Here is a 22,302-nt window from a genome sequence, read left to right on the forward strand (position 1 = left end):
GCACCAAGCGTCGATTCAGTTGTTGCCGCAGCAGGAGGGCTGTTTTACTGATGGCAGCGGTGTCTTCCCTATGTAAAGACACCCTCATGCAGAGCCAAGTGCAGAGAGGAGCATGGCAGAGGGTCTCTTGGGTTTGCAACACTAAATAGCAGAAATAAATTCAGTCTTCTAGTTGCCCATTTCTCTCAGTAGTGACATTGACCAGTGGGCCTCCAGTGCTCTGGTGTGCCACCCCGTCTTGGAGAAAATGAAATTGTAGGTAGGGCGTGTTTTCCTGCTTCCAATCATAGGTGTGTCCGTGCAGAAAGTAGAGTAGGCTAGAAAAGGAGAAAGGGTGAATGGGGATGGCTTCCGTGACACGTGTTAGGGGTCTCGGGCCAATCACTGCATCACAAAACCCATCAGCACAGTTAGTGCCCAGAGACCCAGCTCAGGAATGGGCCCTTGTTTCAAGACTGACCACCTAGAAGTGGTCCTAGCAGGTCTGTGACATGGGACAGCCGGCAAAATTTTCCCTGCAGCTGTCCCCTGTTCTCGGGATAGTGAGTTTCACTCTCCAGCCCTGTCAGTCCTGCGCCTTTTGAGTTTATTTGCCGACTTTTAAAAGCAGGACCAGAAAAAAGAGAGTCACCGCAGAGCAGAAAGGGAAAGAGAGAGAGAACCAAAGGGGAAAATAAAGGTCAGGGAAATGGGTCAATGCACCTTAGCACCTTTCATCTCTTCCCTCCCTTTCCTGCCGGGGTCTCCACGGAGAACCAGATGTAGTTATTTTGCTACCATTGCACGCCTGCAGAGTGAGTCTCTCCATCACTGAGGTGTGTGCTGAGCCAGGCAGCCCTTCCGAGCAATGCACATAGGCACTACTGAGGATATCGCGGGCCTCAATATAAACCCTCTTGATGAGTGTGAGTGTAAGAGCCAACTGTGAGCAAGGGAAGGAAATGGCTACTCCCCATGCAGAGCAAAGAGAGCTGGAGGTGGAGGCCAAAGGCCGAGTTCCAACACTTCACCTGGGACCTTGCAAATCAGGATCCAACACAGTGACAGTTCTGGAGAGCTCAAAAACATGAGAACAGGAGATTAACTGGCAGCTGCTGCCTACTGAGGATCTGGGAAAGCAACCTGCTTTGGCGGCGTGAGGCATGTTCATGCATAGATCTTTTTACCCTATAATCACTGGCGGACGTGTGAGCGTTACTGGCCATGCCAAAAAAACAAAGGAAAACCTGGGAAACAGAACTGAGATCTATGCTGCATGTATGCACCTATCATGGCCTGAATGGCTCAGGTGATTTGCCCTGGGAGGCAGAGCCTTTCCCCTCCAGGCTACTAGATCTCATCAAGCTGATCATGATTCAGAGTCGTTCCCACCTGACGGCCGTTCAGTAATGGGTATATAATGTGCTGTTGGATCTCAGTCCAGTTGGCATTTGTCATACCCTTATTGGCAGTCTCTTAGTCTGGAGACCAAGCTAATCTCTCAGCCTTCGAACTGCAAGAAGAGGTGGAGCCTGTCGGTGGGGTCACGTAGAGAAGCTAATGTTCCTGCTGCCCATGTTGTACTTGGACTGTGAATAAACAAAGAGCGTAGTGCTCCCAAGCTGAGCCACTCACCAGCACCAAATTGTTGCATAATTTGGGCCAAATCCAAAGGTGATGTGTTATTTAGAGTTTCCTACATTCCATTAGAATCCCTCATACTTACATGTCAGTATCTAAGCGAGAGAATGTTGAGCACGTCTACACAGTTTGGGCACCGATTTAATTAAATCAGTTAAAAACAGATGGAGATAAATTGTCACCACCACCACCACCCATGTGTGGACACTCTTAAACCTATTAACGAATGATTGAATTCGGTTTAGTTTAAATTGATTACACGCCACCACACCAAGTTGCGCCAATTAGACTTGCTTGTTTTCAGATCACCCCTTTGGCTACACCACTGCCACTGTGTATGTGTGGAGCAGGCCCTACTGTGACGTGCATGCTGCGAGGGGCCAGGAAGGAGGTGGAAGTGACACCAACTTAGGGCACGGCTACACAAGGGAGTTCCCAGCAGGCAGATGCACCAATGTAGCCGGGGTGAAAGTAACTTAAAGGACTTACTGGTACGCCGGAGTCCTTCGGAGGGGGAAGAGCCTCTACCGGAAGAGGCGGGGCCTTTAAATCCCCAGGATCAGGATTTAAAGGGGCCAGGGCTGGGGCTGTGGTAGCAGCATCTGGGAGCCACCAGCCCTTTAAATGACCCCTGGAGCTACCAGCTGCAGAGGTGGCTGGGAGCCTCGGGGGTGATTTAAAGGGCTTGGGACTCCATCTCCTACTACCGCAGTGAAGCCCCGGGCACTTTAAATCACCATCGGAGGGGGCCCCAGCCACCTGAGCCGCGCTGCCAGAGTCCCAGGTTAGGAGCGGCGGCTGGGGGCTCGAGGGGTGATTTAAAGGGCCCGTGGCTCTGGCTGCCACTACCACCCTGGGCCCTTTAAATCATCCCCGGAGCACTGCTGCCAGAGTCCTGGGGTAGCGGCAACAGTACTCCAGCGGCAAGTTAAAAGGCCTGAGGCTGTATCAGTGGCCGAGCCCCTGGCCCTTTAAATCGGCAGCAAGGCTCTGGCGGCAATTTAAAGGGCCCAGGGCTCCAGCCGGTGCTGGAAGCCCCGGGCCCTTTAAATTGCTGCCAGGAGAAGCCGATCCGCCCCGGTACAGTGCACAGGCTCTTGCATACCGGCTTACTTCACTTCTGGATGCAGCTGCACCACTGTGAGCTTTCTAATGGAGCTGGTCTAAGCCAACAGGAGAGAGCGCGCTCGTCGGTTTAACTACTCCAGCGCCCGTGAGCAGCAGTAGCTGTGTTGGCAAGAGAAGTTCTCCTGCCGATAAAACGTTATCCACGGTGTGAATGTCGGTGTCACGTCCGGTGATTTAGTCACACATGCTGAGCGACATAAGCTATGCTGACATAAGCTGTAGTGTAGACATAGCTGTAGGCTCCCACTAGAATTAGGGGGGGAGGGATAGCTCAGTGGTTTGGCCTGCTAAACCTAGGGTTGTGAGTTCAATCCTTTAGGGGGCCACTTAACAATCTGGGGCAAAATCAGTACTTGGTCCTGCTAGTGGAAGCAAGGGGCTGGACTCAATGACTTTTCAGGGTCCCTTCCAGCTCTATGAGATAGGTATATCTCCATATTTTTTTTTATAGAATTACTGAGGTTCAGTTCCAAATTTGGCCCTTTAACTCAAGAACATCTGGCTCCCCTCTACAGAGACTTCCTTTTGAGAATGACCAGAAATACCATGGATTGCAGTAGCTGGACAGCTACAGGTTGGAAATGTTAACAGCTGAACCTAACAACCTGGATGGCAGAATAGCTGATGTGGGGTGTCCTTTGCTCCATGCAGAGGATGTGAAGTCACAGAGTGGGAATGCTGCTTTCTATCCTGTCTATAGTAAATGAATCATTCCCTAGTTTAACAGAGGGTCTCACGACAGAGAACCTACAGGCTAAAGCCACTGGCTAATTGTGTCCCGGGCACAAGAGCTTTTTACATTTGGGGACTGCTGGACGCCATGAAGGCCTCTCAACCGCCAAAGTTGTTGGAAAATGACATCTTTCAGACATAACAATGAGGTCCTGGCCACTCATTAAAGATACCACACCAGTGTGTTTGCAGCACTTAGAGCTTGGCTCAATGTGATATAATGGCCTTTCTTTTTCCATGTCCCATAGGAGCAAATCATTTCATCATTGTCTTGTGGTACTGTGTCACCACCTTTGTTATTGTGTCATATCATGACATATCCTTATCCGCCCAGGAATGCCCGAATACATTTTGGCCTCCTTAAACTCACTTACCAACTAAGCTGAGGGGGGACCTTGAAATCAGCATAAGTGGCTGCTGTGATGTGAGTAACAGATTGCAAGAGGTATTGATGGAAATGCTCCATGAGGACACACTGAATCCATTCTGCCCAGCAACTCAAGGGTATTCTCTAGTGTTCAGGACAACCTAGTTCTGAGTATCTGAAATGTGGTTGCTGCTACTTCACTTGGAAGACTATTCCACGATATGAGCTCTCATTGTCAGGACATCTTTCCCCCCGGCATACAACCTCAAGGCCTTTTCATAGCTAATTCCTTTGCTCCTAATTTGCACCCTTCTTGGACCACACCATGAACAATTCCTCTCCTCTTCCATTGTGTAGATCTTCTTTTCTTTCTGTTGTTTATTTACCATATTATAGCCCTGCTGCCATGCCCAGCAGTGCACTGTACCCAACCGAGGAAAATACCCCTGCCAAGTTGGAGGCTCCTGTTGAGTTTACACTCTAATGCAGGGCTTGGCTACACTTGAAAGTTAGAGCACATTAAAGCAGCCCCAGGTGCCCTAACTCCCGACCTGTCCACACTGGCAAGGCACTTAGAGTGCCTGGACTCTGCAGCTGGAGAGCTCCTGGTGATCCACCTCCATGAGAAGCATAACACTTATTGCGCCTTGGCTGAAATGCCCCAGCGGCAGTGTGGATGAGGTACTGCATTTTGATCGGCCTCCGGAAACGTCCCATAATCCCCTTAAGTCAAGTGGCCACTCTTGTCGTTGTTTTGGAATCGGCTGTAGGAATGTGGCTATGCCCTTTCAAAGCTCCGTTTCTGACAGCCGGCATGCTTACCTGCTCCGGGACAAAGCAACCATTGGTGTGGAATGCTGTTTGCTATGAGTGTGTGAGAGAGGCATGGGGGAGAGGGGTCTGAACTTACAAGACAGCATGCTGACACACTCTCAGGACCCCAAAAACCCACTCTCTCTCCCCCCACATACACACAACACACTCCCTGTCACACTCCCCCCCCACCTCATTTGAGAAGCATGTTGCAGCCACTTGCATGCTGGGATAGCTGCCACAATGCACTGCTCTTTGTGATGTTGCAAGAGCTGCTAATGTGGCCACGCCAGCGCGCTTCCAGCTGACAGTGTAAACACTTGGCAGTGTTTTCCCTGCTGCGGTCTCCAAATGCTGGTTTAACTCCCAGTGCTCTACATCTGCAAGTGTAGCCATGCCCTAATGCAGGGGTGGCCAACCTGAGCCCGAGAAGGAGCCAGAATTTACCAATGTCCATTGCCGAAGAGCTACAGTAATACATCAGCAGCCCCCATCAGCTCCCCCACCCTGTTCCCAGCACCTCCCACCCACCAGCAGCTCTGCTGATCAGCCCCTCCCCCTCTCTCCCTGCACTTCCCGATCAGCTGTTTCGTGGGTGCAGGAGGCCCTGGGAGGGAGAAGTGGGGAGGCTCAGGGGAGGGGGCGGGAAGGGCTGAAGTGGGGGCAGGGCCAGTGGCAGAGCCAGGGGTTGAGCAGTGAGCACCCCCTGGCACACTGGAAAGTTGGCGCCTGTAGCTCCAGCCCCGGAGTCTTTGCCTGTACAAGGAGCCGCATATTAACTTCTGAAGAGCCGCGTGTGGCTCCTGAGTGGCCACCCCTGTGCTAATGTTTACAAGGGGTAAGAAACAGGTGGTTGAACACAAAGCCAGACAAAAAAAGTTCCGGCGGGTTCCAACCTTTCCCCCTCGGAGGCTGTGAGGGATTTCAAGGGGAGCAAGATTCAAGCCCTTTATGGGTTGGGCTCATTGTGACCTGGATGCGATTCCTGATGTGGGATTTCAAAACCTCCTTGAAGGACAGGAGGGTTGTGGCTTAGTGGACATAAATAGTTTGGCTTTTTTTATTCTGACAGTTCACCAGAGCCAGGTTAGACTGTGCTGGACATAAGGCCCGCTGCCCATTGCAGCACAGTATTGAGGGAACCCTGCTGTGATAACCATGGTCCAGGAGGCTGTGTACCTTTTCTTAATTAACCCAGCCCTGCCAGCGTTCCTGGATCTGGTGACTGAATAACTTTCCCGTTGTGTCAGGGTGAGCTCAGTGACGAGTCAGGCAAGGTGCCGATCTGGGCCCTTGACATCATCCAACGCTGCTGAAATATTTTAAACACTCTTCCAAGCAGAGACGACACCTTCTGACCCCCCGTTGCGGTTGAAGAGATTATGTGAGCACTAATTACGAAGTGCTGCAATTACGTGTTGATAAAAACCTCTCGGCTTTAAAGGAAAATGCTGTGGTACGGATTGGAGCTTGGCTACAGCTGGGGCAGAGGTTAGGGATTAACTTGTGTTCGCACATTACAAAAATAAAAAATACCACGTGCAGAAACAGAGGACGCCAGGATTGCCCTGAAAATCCGCTGGCGGGAGAAATGTGTCGTTAGCTCTTTTTGCAGCTTGTCACCTTTGAATTAAGCAGTTTGTGGAGAAGGAGGGGCGTTGTCCAGCAATTAGAGCAGGGGATTGGGAGTCAGGACTCCTGGGTTCCATTGCTGGTTTTCCCACCGTCTCTCTGCAAGTCACTCAACCTGCAAGTGTCACAGTTCACCTCACTATAAAATGGGCCCTATCGTTCCTATGTGCTGCAATGGTTTTTCATATGCTGTGACGCTCCCTGTCTAAACAACTTGTGTTATGTTAAGGGAGCACAATAGAAGGGTAAAAGCAGTGTCTCCATGAGAGAGCACAGCCTGGGCTTCTCCTCTGTAACATGCTGCATCAACTGAGCTTCACAAAATGGCAACTGTCCCTGTCGGCAGGCAGACTCCTTGACAATGTATAGACAGGACTGCACCCATGCAGCCCCCAGATGTAGTTAAGAAAGGACACTGCTTGCATTGATGGAGCGTATCCCTTCCTTGGAAATGGTGTTAGCTGCCTTGGTGCAAATGGCAGTTTTCTTTGTCTCCTCTGGAGATGGGCAGGACATAGCTACATAGCTTGATGGCCCTTAATGGCTGAATTGGGGCTAATCCCAGACAGGGCCAGTGTGTGGAAAAGAGCAGAAGCCAGTTTGTATGTTGTGTACGTGTGGGCGCGTGCATGCTGTAGCTGGAGGTTGCATTCCCAGTCCAGGCAGATGTACATGTGTTAACTGTGATCGAGCTTGGACGCTACAAGTAGCAGCATGGCCAGGATGGCGTGGCTAGTCAGAGCAGTGTGGCCAGAGCAGCGTGGCTAGTCAGAGCAGCGTGGCCAGGGCAGCATGGCTAGTCAGAACAGCGTGGCCAGAGTGACGTGGCTAGCCAAAGAAGCGTGGCCAGGGCAGTGTGGCTAGCCAAAGAAGCGTGGCCAGGGTGGCACGGCTAGTTAGAGCAGAGTGGCCAGAGCGGCATGGCCAGGGCAGTGTGGCTAGTCAGAGCAGAGTGGCCAGGGAGGTGTGGCTAGTCAGAGAAGTGTGCCCAGGGCAGCGTGGCTAGGCAGAGCAGCGTGGTCAGGGCGGCATGGCTAGCCAGAGCAGCGTGGCCAGGGTGGCGTGGCATGCAGAGAAGCGTGGCCAGAGCAGCATTGCTAGTCAGAGCTGTGTGGCCAGGGCAGTGTGGCTAGTCAGAGCAGTGTGGCCAGAGCAGTGTGGCTAGTCATAACTGCATGGTCATTGCAGTGTGGCTAGTCAGAGCAGTGTGACCAGAGCAGTGTGGCTAGTCAGAGCAGCAGGGTCAGGGCAGCCAGGCTAGCTAGAAAAGCATGGCCAGGGTAGTGTGGCTAGTCAGAGCAGCGTGGCCAGGGTGGCATGGCTAGTCAGAGCAGTGTGGCCAGAGCGATGTGGCCAGGGCAGCGTGACTAGTCAGAGCAGCGTGGCCAGGGTGGCATGGCTAGCCAGAGCAGTGTGGCCAGGGCTGCATGGCTAGGCAGAGCAGCGTGGCCAGGGGAGCATGGCTAGCCAGAGCAGCGTGGCCAGGGCAGTGTGGCTAGCCAGAGCAGCATGGCCAGGGAGGCGTGGCTAGCCAGAGCAGCGTGGCCAGGGTGGCGTGGCTAGTCAGAGCAGTGTGGCCAGAGCAGTGTGGCTAGTCAGAGCAGCAGGGCCAGGGCGGCCAGGCTAGCTAGAGAAGCGTGGCTAGGGCAGTGTGGCTAGCCAGAGCAGTGTGGCCAGAGCATCATGCTTAGCCCTGTTAGACTCTTGGTACATACTCGGGTCACCAGCCTGTCCTGCTGCCTGTGGCACCACAGCTACACTGCTGTTTGCAGCACACTAGCTCAATCACAGCTCGTGCCTACATTCGCCCAGGCTGGAAATGGCCCCTTCGGCTGCGATCTAGCTGTGCCCGCGTGGTAGAGAGCACGTCCGTGGGGATGTTACTTCTGACACAGCCAAGGATGCTATGGACTTGGACCACAGCGAGGAGGTCATACAGCACAGTCCGGATCCCACGTCAGCCACAACAGCTGTTAGAAGAACAATTTTCACTCTCTCCCGAGAGCCGTTGGGTTTGACGTTAAGATAATAAGCCTGACTGTGCTATTTAGTGGCCTGATCTGGCTTCAGTCAGCGGGTGCCCCGTCACTGGGTGTCTCAGACCTCCAAGGCGGCCAGGTGAGCCCCTGCACTTTGTCAAAGGCGGCCCAGAAGACGTTTGTAGCACCGCCTGGCTCTGAGTGGATAAATATGGAAAGGTGCCCACTGGGAGCCGCGCAGAGGATTGTGCTGGGATTTACCCAATCCCCAGCTGATAAGAAGCTCTCTGTGTTTTATGCTGTAAACCTCTGATCAGGACACTCGTTGCTCAAAGCCAAAAAAAAAAAAATAAAAGGCTCACGGCCTGTTTGAGCAAAGATTCTTCCAAGCACAAGCGCTGTATTTTCCTGTCAGATGCTCTCCATTAGTTTCAAGTGTGAAATCAACACTCTCAGCCGTTCCCAGCCCCTCTCTGGCTAGAGAATGGAGAAAAGACAGCAGAGGTCTATTCGAAGGATGCTTGCAAGTTGCTGCTGCCACGTGTTTGGGCATTTGAGAGAGGAATTAAAACCTCTGTTACTTAAGGATGGAGGTAGAAGCAGTGTACTCGCAGAAGCTAGTGTCCTGGCGCAGTTGCAGTGTGGCAGGCGAAGCAGCCCCCCTAGATGACAGTGGCTTTATAGAGCTGCAGTGCAGCGGGGCAGCTCTCCAGACACCAGTGCCCCTGTGTAGATGCAGTGAGCAGTGCAAGGCAGCCCACAGAAAATAGTGCCTTTGCACGGATGCAGTGAGCAGGGCACTGAGGCCCCGGCAGCTTTCCTTCTTTGTCCTCTTTGTTATAAATTCTACTGTTCTCTTCTCGCCCACTCAAGCTGTCAGAAGTGGACGTAACGAACTTGGATTGAACAGTTCATTGCTGTCTTGGAGCCTTGTCCATGTACTGTCGCAGAGCTGGTGTGGCGGCTAACACAGCTGATCTTCTCTCTACCTTCCAGATTTACCCTCTATGCCGTGGACACCCGAGGGAGGCATTCAGAGCTGAGCACCATCACCCTGAGAACAGCCTGCCCGCTGGTGGATGACAACAAGGCAGAAGGTAAGAGTTCGATCTCCTGATTCCCGTGCTCCCAGACCCGAGAGAGCTCTCCTGCTAATCACCTCGGACCCTCCTTTTTTCCACTTCCCTTGTCCACTGTCCTCAGAGACACGGCTGATTGCCGTGCTACCAATACTGCAGCGGAGGTGAGGAGAGAGAAAAGAAAAGAAATAACAGTAAGGAAAGCGGAGAGAGATACTGCAGGAGACGTTCAAAGAGAGTGAGGGCTTGTCACGAGGACACTTGCGAAAATTAATTGCAATTCAGTATTAAAGTGGCCTACATTTGATTTTGCTTAATTCATTTGAATGACAACATCGACACAGGGGGTTAATTTGGTTTAACTAATCCACTGTAAAAAATAATTTGGATTAGCTTTCTTGGGTGTCCCTGTGTAGACAAGCCCCGAGAGAGAAAGAACAAGGGGTGAAGCTGGAATAACCAGACTGTTCTGAACAGCGGTAAGAGAATGAAGAGCCAAACAGTGACATGCAAAGTGCATGCATGATCACAAAGCTCACAGTCTGTCTCGTGTGTGTGATCTGTTACTGCAGGGGTTTGCCATCTGTTTCCATTTGCGGACCCCTACAAAATTTTGACTAGAGGTGCGGCCCCCTTTGGAAATCTTAGACATAGTCTGTGGGCCTCAGGTTGAAAACCACTGTGTTACTGTACAAAGGGACCTACAGCTGAGGGGGCGGGGAGGGGGGGAGAAGTAATACAAATGTCTAAAATTTGGAAGTTGATTTCAGTTTTCAGGGGTTGAAACAGGTCCCTTTATGTGGTAGTGACATTTTCAAAATCGTTCACATTTTTTATCAGAAACACAATGTACATTATTAGAATTTTTTTCTTTTAATGAAAAACCCAGTTTTCAGAAAACAAAATATATTTAACAATTTCTTTCAATAAAATTATATATCCAATGTAAGTGGGGGGGGTGGTTTTCTGCATCTCCCTCCCCCCATTTCCGGGGGGGGGGCAGGCCATTTTCCCCCAACACCAAAGAAGCCCCTTTTATTCAAAAAAGGTTGAGGGGCTCTGCCAGAACCCCATCTGTAAAAAGGAGACAATGATACCGACCTCCTTTGGAAAGCACTTTATGATCTACTAATGAATAGTGTGAGATCAGAGCCAGAGATTATGCTCATGTTATTTTTAATGATTACTCTCTGCATTTCTGCCTAACTTGCTTTTCTTATTACTGATAATGTTCACGGGGAAAAAAAACAAACTCAACCTCTCATATTCCCTTCCCTCCCCCCACCTGCAATCGCTCCCATGGGGCCCGATTTTCCAAAGAGCTCAGCTCTCAACATGCACCCAACAGTCTAAGCCCTTGTGACAAATCAACCCTTATTTAGGTGCTTCAGGGCGTGTCTTCGGAGTTAATGTGGGTGATCGGCACCTAGTTAGCCCCCCTCATGAGAGCACCACATGGCAAAGCCACCCCTGAGTCACAGGCGCTGACTCTGTGGGTGCTCCAGCCCCCCCCAAAAATAGTAGGTGTTCAGCACCCACCAGCCACCTGTCAATCAGCTGTTCAATGGCAGGTGGGAGGCACGGGTGGGAGATGGCGGAGTGGGGGTGGAAAGAGGTGGAGCGAGGGCAGGACACTGGGGGAGGAGGCGGAGCGGGGGTGGGAAGAGGCGGAGCAAGGGTGTGGCCTTGGGGGAAGAGGTGGAGTGGGGGCGGGCAGGCGGAAGGTGGGGGTGGGGCACACACCCAGAAAAATGAAAGTTGGCGCCTGTGTTCTTGCTGCAGAGGGTGGGCAGATTACGAGCCCAACAGAAAACAGCACCTGAGCTCTACCCCAGGCAAGCCAGAGAGGCTGCTTTGAAAACTCCAGCCAACTCGCACGAGAGGGCTTTGTATGGGGATGTTAGGGGCAACACCCAAGTAATAGCCTGGGTTAATTCTGCAGTGAAGAAATACTCTCATGAAGTTGAAAATCAGACCCATAGTGTTTGAGCAAGCAGTTCCCTCGACAGCAGTGCTTCCCAGCTCTGGAGGTACTTTAGGCTTTTGTGCCTGGTATTCTAGCATCTCCTTCTCTCTGTGCATTACTATTCCCCAGCTCCCACTCAGCAGCTGCGGAATTTTGGCCGACTGGGACTGGACGCAGAGGTTTAGAGTCTGCACCATTGAATGGGAGGTGGCAGGCATTGGTTGGCACAGCTGAGGGCTCAAGCCTTGATCCTGCAAATGGTTCTGCAGAAGCAGACTCCCTGCACCCACACAGAGTTGTTGAAGTCACCAGGGCTCCAGCCATGTGAGGCCACTAGCAGGATTGGGGCCTCAGTCTGGTACAGCTGCCCAGATAGATGGCTGTGCTCCAAAGCCAACTTCCAAGCTGCTGTGGGTGAGGCGGCCACCCCAGTCCCCCAGCGTCAGCCCCACTGCCTGGTTTTTCCTTCCGCACTCCCTGTGCCTTCCATTCCTTGTAAACTCCTCCTCCACCTGCTCCTTTTCAGAGATAGCTGACAAAATCTACAACCTCTACAATGGCTACACCAGTGGGAAGGAGCAGCAGACTGCCTACAACACGCTGATGGAGGTCTCCGCGTCCATGCTCTTCCGAGTCCAGCACCACTACAACTCGCATTACGAGAAGTTTGGAGACTTTGTCTGGCGCAGTGAGGATGAGCTGGGGCCCAGGTAGCTGTGCTTTCCCATAATCCTTTGGGGTTAGTCCATCGCACCCCGTTAGAGTTGCCTAGTGTCCTACACTGCTGAGTGCATCCTGTTTAGGTGGCCATTCAGATGACCCTGATGATCCCCTAATACCAGAGAGGTAGTGCTTTGTAAATCTCACCAACCAACCCCATCATCTGCCTTGGATTGGGATAAAGGGGTGCTGTAATTTAGGATTTAAGTGATTTGTAACAGTTGTTTGGGAGAGAAGTCCTGGGAATAACAGACCATGCTGCAAATTAGGATCTGGGCCTAAGTGAACTGGTAAAGCTGTGTGGACTCAGTGCTATAAATTAGGACTGAGGTGAACTGTCAAAACTGTTATAAATTAGCACTGACCCCCAGTCTTTTTTACATTGGAGTCTTCGTGGCAGAGACTGTGACTCCTCCAGAATTCAAATGTGCTCTGATATTTTCAGCATTATCACAGTATACACTGATTAGATAGACTCATAGACTTTAAGGTCAGAAGGGACCATTATGATCATCTAGTCTGACCTTCTGCATAATGCAGGCCACAGAATCTCACCCATCCACTTCTATAACAAACCCCTAACCTATGTCTGAGTTAAGACAAATGAATGAATGTGGAAGTACAGAGAGTGATGCAAATTAGGACTGAGGTGCATTGCATCAGGTGTTTGGAGAGCTAAGTACTAGAATAATAAAGGGACAATTTACCCTAAGGATGTATCCTGAGAGATAAAGGACTCTGCCTCAATCAGCACATCGTCTAACAGCTGTAGCGTTGGTAGGTAGAAAAAGTCCAGGTGATGAAGGAGAGCAGCTCGAGCAGCAGAGCACCATACTGGGGTACTGTCAGAGGAATCCTCTTTGGGATTTTGACAAATCAGCATTTTGTGACTAACAAACACATTGGTTGGAAAATCCTCACCCAGCTCCATGTAGTGTGTTCTTGAGAAGTTTACAATGGATGTTATACCACTTAGAGCCTGGCCTATTGTTCTGAGATCTCTGGAGTGAAAATGGCTGTCCCACAGCGATTGTCTTTGCTTGTGTTCTGGTTTTTAACAGTAGTAAAATTAACAGTTGCAACTTCATCTAAACCATTAACCCAGCTATAGCCCACCAGCCCGCTACAGATGTGAAGGCGTTAAAAAGGCTCCCCCCCACACCTTTATTTTGGAGGCACAAGACATGAGGGCCTCATGTAGCTTTTGTTTATATAAGGGGCAGGGGAGAAAGTTCACATGCAAAAACGGTCTTGACACCATGAGAGAGTGGAGATAAAACTTCCATTTGTTTACAGGTCACACAAAAAGCAGATATTTTCTTTTAATCTGTAGTTCTACCCTGGTGATATCTCCTTAGGGTTTGGTGAATGAACTATCAGCATGTGATAGACTGTGACTTTTCAGCACAATATCTCCTAAGCCCCTGGTGAATTAATCCTCTCTCTCTCATCTGATTGATGGAGAGACAGACAGATGAGATGTATAGTCTGTCTGTCTAGTCAGCCTAATGTGACATATTGATACGTTGCCCCTCACCATGGTTACTGGGCACTTTACAAGTTATAAATAGTCTTAAAGAGCTTAGATTTCTCTCCCTCCCACCTAAAACAATAAAATGGCATTATAGTGGCCTGCCCAAATTCTAAATGCAGTGCGCACTAAAACCATGCTGCAAACTGAAGCATGTCCAGGCTATAGGAGAAAATGTATGTTACAAACCTGTGTTCCCTTATCCTTAATCCCATGCCAAGAATGAGGATTAGCAGCTGGATTACTCTGAGATTATGAAGAACAACGGTTCCAGCAGTAACAGCCCCCCCCAAATCATATTGGGGTATATGCAAATGTATATTACTGGTGAACATGCATGTTCGGAGAGACTGCAACTGTGGAATAGAACATACGTGGAGTATGCCACGTCAGAGGACTGGGAGAGTAAGATGGGTTGTTTCCTGGATAAAGTGTCTTATTATGACCTTTTGGCCACCAGTCTTGAACTGCTACCATAACTCCTCACACAGAACATTCAGCAAGTGTCATGAAGCTCCCTCAGGATTCTAGATTCAGCCAACATGCTTAGAGATGTTTTACAAATGCCATGTTGTCAGCAGTCTGTTTCAGAAATGACCTTTTCTCTGAGTGCTAGAAAGAAAGAGAGAGAGAGAACTGGGAGGTACCGATGGTGGGGGGAGCAATTAACCACAACAAACACATAATACCAATAGATTTTCCTCTTTTTTTTTTTTTGCCCATCCTGCATGTTGGGCACAAGCAGGGATCCATTCCTGACTCCATGCCACAATTTCTTGCAACAATTTATGACCCTCCTAGACATAAATCCAAGTTAGCCTGTGACTGGCCCTCCTACAGAGGTGACCTTGGTCGTAATTTTTTTGATAGCTCATTAACCTCTGATGTGAAGCCACTCTCCTCCCCTCTCCTTGATGGCACTGCAAGTTGTTGCTCATTTCAAGTCGTCCCTCTCAGTACAAATCCATGGGGCCGTTGGTTTTCTTTATGTTTCCCTGGTAACTCCCTCTGTTACCTGGGCATCTCTGGAAGCTGAGTGACGATGCGCCTATTTGAGGGCATTATCCAGCAGGAAAATACAAGCCAGGCAAACTTGTCTGTGCATGTCCAGCAAGGAGATTTGGAAAGTGCTCTCCAGTGTCTCTTTGACGCACCGTTATACAGAAAGCAATGTCTAGAGACATCCGTGGATTCCACAGTTGTCCTTCCGCACAGAGGCAGGGATCTCCAGCTGAACTTTCAGCAGCCCCTCATGCATCTGAGTAACCACCATCTCCTCGCCGTGGGGAAGCTTCTAAAAATACCCCTGCCGCTTGCAAGCAGTTCTAGTCTCTTGACAAGAATGAAGGTCTGTCCTCCAGCCTCATTTCTCAGGTTGCTCTGACAGCGAGGGAGCCCCCGACAGCGGGAGAGGCGACTGAGGATTTTCCAAGGGAACATCTCGTAATGAGATTTTAATTGACAGGCTGTGCTTGTTCCCAGGAGGTCATTCATTTTCGTACCTTGAAATGTTTATCAGATGAGCCTCAGATCCACCGTAAATGTTCGCTCATAAAACTTAGTGACAAGAGGGGAGTCTATTGCCTCTGTGTAATAAATACATCATGCTGGAGTCCTCGAGAGCCCAGTTTCCATGAAAGCCACAGGTTACTGCAAACAGCTGCTCGCGAGAAGACACACTGACAACCAGATGTCTCAAACAGAAGGTTTACATTAAGGAGACATTAAAAAACTTAGCTCATAGGTGGCCCTAGCCCAGGACTTGCTGTGGTCAGGACTTGGCTCCTGATTTGCTTCATCCTGCTAGTCTCCTCTAACAAACCCCGTATAACCCCAACACACGCAAAAAGAGACGCTTGCTCCAAATTTACAGCAACAATTTATTCCAACTAAAGAGAAGAATCCGTCTAGACCAATAAAGGCCTGATGCTACTATGCGTTCGTTCGATCCTTCCTGGCCTCGTGTTGTGCAGGGATGATGCTTTATGTCACAGGCTCTTATTTTAACAGCTGCCTGGGGTTGTTTTTTTGGGGGGTGAGGGGTTATTGTGGCCATCGCAACAGTGTCTGACTCTCAGAGGGAGGTGGAGGAAATAGACATGGTTACATTGTCCCCGCCCCCCACCCCTGTTCTCATCAGGTCAGGATGTGACATCAGCATGGGGCTTGAAGCCCCTCCTTCTCTTAAAGCAAGTAAGGGGGCCCTGCTGACAGCAGCAGCAGGAGAAGATCCTTTTAAATGCAGCCGTCTCCACCAGCAGCTGCCTTACGGTAACAGGAGGGAATATGATGTACAGATGAGAGGTTGCGATAGCCGGGTTTGGAGTGCTGGACTCTCTATCCTCCCATCTGAGAGCCTGACAGACCTGGGTCAATTATCACTTGGGTGGAAAATCTGAATTTATAGCAAAAAAACCCCACAAGAGAACAAGACAACCAGGCATTGACCTCTCCCCCACCTCCCGTCAGAGTACTGGGGCGAGACCCTGCTCCACTCCAACACAGCTGTTGTTCCCTGTCTGCCTGTAATCCTGTGTTGTACTTTTCCAGTGCCTTTCATCCTAGCATGTCAAAGTGCTTTGTAAGCAGTTAGCTAGCCCCCATTGCAGCCCTGGGATCAAGGTGAGTATTGTATTCCCAATGTAGATGGGCAAACTGAGACGGGGAAGGGTGAAGTGACGCATCATACGGTGCACAACTGGTCTGGGACAGAGCTGGAAGTAGCCAATGCAAGACACCCAGCTGTCGCACACTCCCTGCCAGCACAGAGAATGGAACCTAGGAGTCCAAGTCTGCTACCCTAACCACTGTACTATACTCCCTTATGACAGTGCCTTTATCCATGCACGAGCTCTTCCAACGGCCCTAGCAACCACACTTTCTCATCTCTCGTCAGGCCCCAGTACCACAAGATGCAAGAGGAGAAAATGGCAGCAGAGGGCCATTACTTTTAATCCCTTCCATCATTTTAACTGCAGTGTCAACCTCCTAAATCCTTCACTTTCATGGCAAACAGGATCAGGGCCAGGCTGGCACCAAGTTTAAAACAGCTGGCCGCAAAGTGCAATGTAGAAGATGAGGAGGAGTGGCGCTGACACCATGTGGGGACAGGGTGAGGAAGAAGCAGCCAAGCTTTGATGGCTCAGGGGCTTAATGCAGACCAGTGTCAGCCCTGGCTGTAGCCAGCCCAGGAGTCTGACTTCTGCAGCCCTCCCCTCCTGATCCTGCCCTTTCATATGGGAATAAATTATTGTTTCTGGCAGCGACGGGGTAGCTCGGCGTTAGGAAGATTTCATTTCCAGTATTTGAAAAGGTGGTCGCTCTGGCCTGACATCCCCCCGCAGAGAGCACTTGGATGGTGGCCAGAATTTGATTGATGGCGTTAAATTGGCAGCCCAAGAACTGCTTCTGTAATTTATTACCCAGCCTTCACCAGAAGGCTTCACTCTCTTTTTCTCCTTTCCCCTGGTCTCTTTCTCTCCTTCTTCCTTTTTTTTTTTAATAAAGAAAAGATGTCAGCCAAAAGTCTAACATTTAAGCATGACTTCATTAACCCACTCAAACAAGTGAGCCATGCCAGCTCCCCTCCAGGAGAGCCAAGCAACCTGGCTGTAGCTGAGGGGGTTTGTCATCGCCCCAGGGATAGCAAAATCCAGGTATCCATTTCCCTCCTGATCTTCCACTCCAGCATGTTCCTCTGCCCTGTCCTTGTTTTCTCCTGCATGGAGCTGCTGCCTCCTCTGATTTGTCGGAGCACTTTACAGTTGGTGCATCCCCAGGGCCATTCCATCGCCTGCTGCTTCCTGTTGTTACACTCCCTAAGGGGAGAACAGAGCAAACCCACTAGTTGTCCCCAGCAGATGATAGACAGAGGGAGTGGCATGTGTTTGCCCTGTCCTGCCACAACAATGGCCCAGGACAGGCTGGAGGAAGCAAGCCCTGTGAGATAGTTTTCAGTGGTGTCTAAAGGTAAAGAGATGGAGAGGGGGAAAGACAGAAGAGGGGCATGGGAAACTGTAGAGGAGACCAGAAGGAAATGGAGAGGGAGAGATAAGCAGATGGCACAGAAGAGGGAGAGAAAAGACAAAGGAAGTGAGCACAGGATATAGGAGATGGAATGCAAGAGAGATGGGACAGGAGGCACATTTAGGCATGTCTTGGAGATCTAGACCTTCATCTGAAGCATCTGGCATAGGCTAGGGGCAGGATATTGCACTAGATGGACCATTGGTCTGAATCCATCCTTGAGAATCTGCGGTTTTGAAGCTCAAGGCATGACCCTATTTGCACCCATTTTGATGCAGAGCATGCCATTCGTGCATTGTGCACTACCCTAGAGCAAGTGGAGGGGACTCACTAGTGGGTAAATGCAGCTTCCCTCACTAGTGGGTAAATGCAGCTTCCCTTTATTGTAGCATGTAAGGGACAAACTTACAGCTATTCCTGCCCATCCAAGCATCCATCTTCTGTTTGGCTTCTCAGCAATAGAGCCTGCAGTGAGTGTCACCTCCCGCCATTCTCTCCTCTTACAGCCACTCCAGCAGGCAGTCCCAAGGTGAGCGGAATAACACATGGCATCAGGTCATTACATTTACAATTTCAGCCCAGAATTGGACACTCTTTCTTCCCTAATCGCCCAACGGGCAACGAGCACAACACAATATTACTGATACCAAGCTAGTTAGGACACCTCCCTCACACACTCCGTCCTATTTCATGCCAAACGCTAGCTGTCTCCAGAGCAAGCCCAGTATAGGTATCTGAGTGTTGATCACCCAGTCAGGCCTGCTTCTTAGGGTCTGTCTACACTGCAGTCAGAGGTGTGCCTGCAGCGCCTGTAGACATACGTGAGCTAGCTAGCTTGAATAATGCTAGCAATGAAGCCGCAGCATCAGGAGCTGTAGAAACGTCTGGAAGCTGGACCGGTTTAGACTGCAAATAAGGCATACATTTTTAAAAGTGTGAGAGCAATTAACCAAGGGTCGCAGTGGATTCTCCATCACGATCATTTTAAAATCAAGACTGGATGTTTTTCTACAAGAGCTGCTCTAGGAATTAATTTGGAGAAGTTCTATGGCCTGTGCTGTACAGGAGGTCAAACTAGATGATCAAGCGGCCTTGGAATCTGTGGATCTGTGTAAACAGTGGCAGGCCCATGCTGCCATGACTTCACTGCTATAGTTGTTTGAGCTAGCTGGATCAAAGCTAGCTTCCATCATACGTCTGATTGCAGTGTAGACATAGCTTCAATCTTCCAAACAAGAAAGTGTTTCCAGATGTGCGCTCCAAATAGTTTGGTCTTTTCTTTTCTGTAACTACCTTTCTGTTTTCTTTCCTTTCATTTAGATAAACTGGGTAATTCCCACCAATATCTGCCTTTCCATTTCTTTGGCAAGGTTTGGCTTTTGAAGCAAACGCCCGACACACAGTCCCCTCTCCCAACATACTATAAAGGGTTCGTTGATGTTAATAGATTTTGTCTCCTTAAACTGGACAGGGAGAGCTCACAACTCTAGGCCCAGCTCACAACCCAGCTGGCTTGAGTATGACAGGAGTTCAATGGGAATGTCTTTAGTGTGAACTGGAAATAGCCATTGCTGTCCAACTGGAGCTGGTGAAAAAACAAAAGTCTAGTTTCACAAATAATGTTGAAATTTCAACGTTGTTTTCATTCCGATAGGTTTGAACCAAGGCCATTTTTCTTCATTTCTTTTTTAAAATTCAATTTTTTTACTGTTATAAAAAAAATTCAAAAAGGGGAAAATTAGCCCCCAGAAAGAATGAAAAATGACAAAATTTGGACAATGTTGAGACGGGTTCATGAAGATTTTTGTTCCTTCCCCCCAAGAAAAAAGGTTGTTTTCTTACAAAAACTCATCATTCAAAAATGTGTAACTCATTTTATATCCACCCGCTCTCATCTATATTTAATAATATCAGGTATGGCCCAATGCTGTGCTGCAGACACAGTGTTCAGAAGCACTGGACTCTTTCAGACATGAGTCTAAATCCTCTGTTTGCTTACACCCAGTGCAATCCACACTGAAGTTAATGAACTCTACGCAGTAAAAGTCAGTGCAGAATATGACTCCTTGGCATGCATTAGTTTAGCTTTGGGATCCTCATTGAAAATGCCAGTTTCCATAACGAGAAACCTTCAAAGTATTTTAGCTTAACAATCTGGGGGAGAGGGGGGCATGTCACTGGTGAAGTTATGCCTCTTGGAATGCAGGGAGAGGGAGTACCTCTCTGGTAGGAAGGTGGCTACTTAACGGAATTGTGTAGCGGGAGTTGGAAGTTGTTGGTCAATGCTCCAGCCATCACACTGAATGTATATGTATGTGCATTATATAGTAGGCTTGAATTCTCCTAGCTCAGCTTGTCCCTCATCCTTGAAACCTGAAGACATAGCCACTGTATGGAAAGTTACCATTGCAGGACACAGGTGCTCTCACTTGGTATCCCCACCACAGCAGTAATTATTCTCTGCCTGTCTCAGTGTGGAAGAGGAAGGGTAGCCACTTGACTGAGGTTTGCTGGCCTTTCATATCATCCTTCCCCAGAAACAGGGAGTCATACCTGGTCATGGAGGTTTGACTGGTCTCCAGTCACTGCTGTTTTGGCTTGTCGCTCTGCCACACACTTCCACACTCTTTTATGACTCACGGTGAATTCTTACTTAGGATCTTGGAGAGAGCAGCTGCACCAGAAAACAGCCGTGTTCCCTCCCAAAGAATCCAGGGCAGAAGCACCAGAAAGCTTTCATAATCGAATAATCCCCATGTTTATAACTAGCCAACTAAGAGCGCTGCCCCTGACATGTCATTATTGGGAATTGACATTTCTTCAGTAACTGTATCAAACCCCGCACCCAGAGTGGGAGAGGGAATAATCTGTGATCTTGAGACTTTCAAACGAGTCAAATAAACCTTCTTTCCCCGCTTTTGATTTAGCATGTTGTGGGCTCTTACTAGGGGCGGGTTGGCCCCTAACTACTGTATTTTGTTTTGTCTTAGGGGGTTGTTGCATGTTTCCTTCTCTGCTGTTACAGAGTTGGGTTCTTCCTAGCCCACCCCCCCTCTGAAGACTTGATGAAATGCAGAGAGGGAGGCTGTGTGCTTGGGTTCCTTCCTTCAGTGAGGCGTGAGCCGGGGGGAGACAGGTATTCTGGAGAACTCCAGATAAGTAACAGAAGGAGAGGGCAAGGTATCCCCATTTGGCTTTTCGCTTCTCCAGTGGCTTCCTGCAGCAGCGAGTTTGAGGGTTGTGCTATGGTGATAGATAGATGGCTAAAGGGATGTATGGTTTGTTCACAATAGTCAGTGTTTCATTCTTAAGAATCATGATCAACTTGTGACTTCAATGGAGTTGCACCAGTGTAACTGAGAGGCAAATTTGGCCCCTGAGTTGAGGGAGGAAGCCCAGTTTCCAACAGGATGTTTGCTTCTCTCTGTCTTTTTCAACCAATAAACAAGGGAGCATGCATTAAACTCCGAAGGGCCCAGGGAATTACTGAAGGCACAGTTTTGGTTCAGGAATGCATTGCCAAACCAGTCATATATATATATATATATATATATATATATTACTCTAATTGCCAAAGATCCCAGTAAGAGTTGCTTTACTTGAGCTGCTCATGCCAGTCAAGCCCTAACCCCAGTGGGAATTTGCCAGGTTTCAAGCCATAGGGCTGGACTCTGTAAACTTTCTGTGATGTGTCAGTGTGGCTGAAGAGGGCAGCCTCGGTTAGATGACTCAATGCAGTTGAGAGATGTGATGAGTTGTATTCCCAGCTTTTTTATATAGAGAAGGTCACTAAACCTCCTTGTGCCTCAGTTTTCCCGTCTGTACACCGGGAATAATAGTATAGATGCCATAAGCCTTAATTAATTAACACAGAATCATAGGACTGGAAGGGACCTCGAGAGATTATCTAGTCCAGTCCCTGGAACTTGTGGCATGACTAAGTATTATCTAGACCAGGGATGGGCAAACTTTTTGGCCTGAGGGCCACATCTGTGTATGGAAATTGTATAGTGGGCCATGAATGCTCACAAAATTAACAATTCATGTTCAAACAGGACAATACATGTTTGTTTCAAAATCAACTCTATTAAAATAATTCTGTTGGACAATACGCTGTTAGGAAATGACATTACTGAGCTGTTTGTTGATTTTGCTACACAATTTTGCTCTTGTCTGAACCCAAATTGTATGCTAGCCTGGATTTGTCAGGCGTTAGCTTCCAGTCATTGGAACACACTGAGTTCTCAGAAATCTCCTCCCACGTAGGGCCCAACAGCCCACAATCGAATTGCCTCTGGGTGCTAGGAAAGGAGCAGGCAGCTGGGCTTGCATGTTCCAGGCTCTGATGGTGCATGAGGTGCATTTGGGTTGTGCAGCATGTCCTCACACCCATAACACAGGAGCCCCCGACCCCACTCCCCAGCTGGAGCTCCAGGCAGGAGCTCCGGGAGCAGGGCACTGGAGCTCGAGGGATGGATTAAAAGCTTTGATGGGCCAGACGTGGCGCGAAGGCTGTAGTTTGTCCACTCCTGATCTAGATCATCCCTGACTGGTTGTTGTTCTAATCTGCTCTCAAAAATCTCCCATGATGGAGATTCCACAACCTCCCTAGGCAATTTATTCCAGTGCTTAACCACCCTGACAGTTAGGAAGTTTTTCCTAATGTCCAACCTAACTCCTCCCTTGCTAATTTAAGCCCATTGCTTCTT

The 22,302-nt window shown here is 49.3% G+C and overlaps 1 protein-coding gene across 3 annotated transcripts in view; it reads left to right on the forward strand.

Annotated features, from left to right (window-relative positions):
* The window catches only part of ASTN2 (astrotactin 2), a 595,125-nt gene that overhangs the window by 570,608 nt on the left and 2,215 nt on the right, over positions 1 to 22,302 (forward strand). For all 3 annotated transcript variants that reach the window (XM_050926897.1, XM_050926898.1, XM_050926901.1), the window contains 2 exons: positions 9,268 to 9,368; positions 11,843 to 12,026. In XM_050926897.1, coding sequence (XP_050782854.1) covers positions 9,268 to 9,368; positions 11,843 to 12,026 — 285 coding nt within the window. The remainder of the gene's footprint in view (positions 1 to 9,267; positions 9,369 to 11,842; positions 12,027 to 22,302) is intronic.

This window comes from Gopherus flavomarginatus, chromosome 17 (genome assembly GCF_025201925.1).
Source record: "Gopherus flavomarginatus isolate rGopFla2 chromosome 17, rGopFla2.mat.asm, whole genome shotgun sequence".
NCBI lineage: Eukaryota > Metazoa > Chordata > Testudines > Testudinidae > Gopherus > Gopherus flavomarginatus.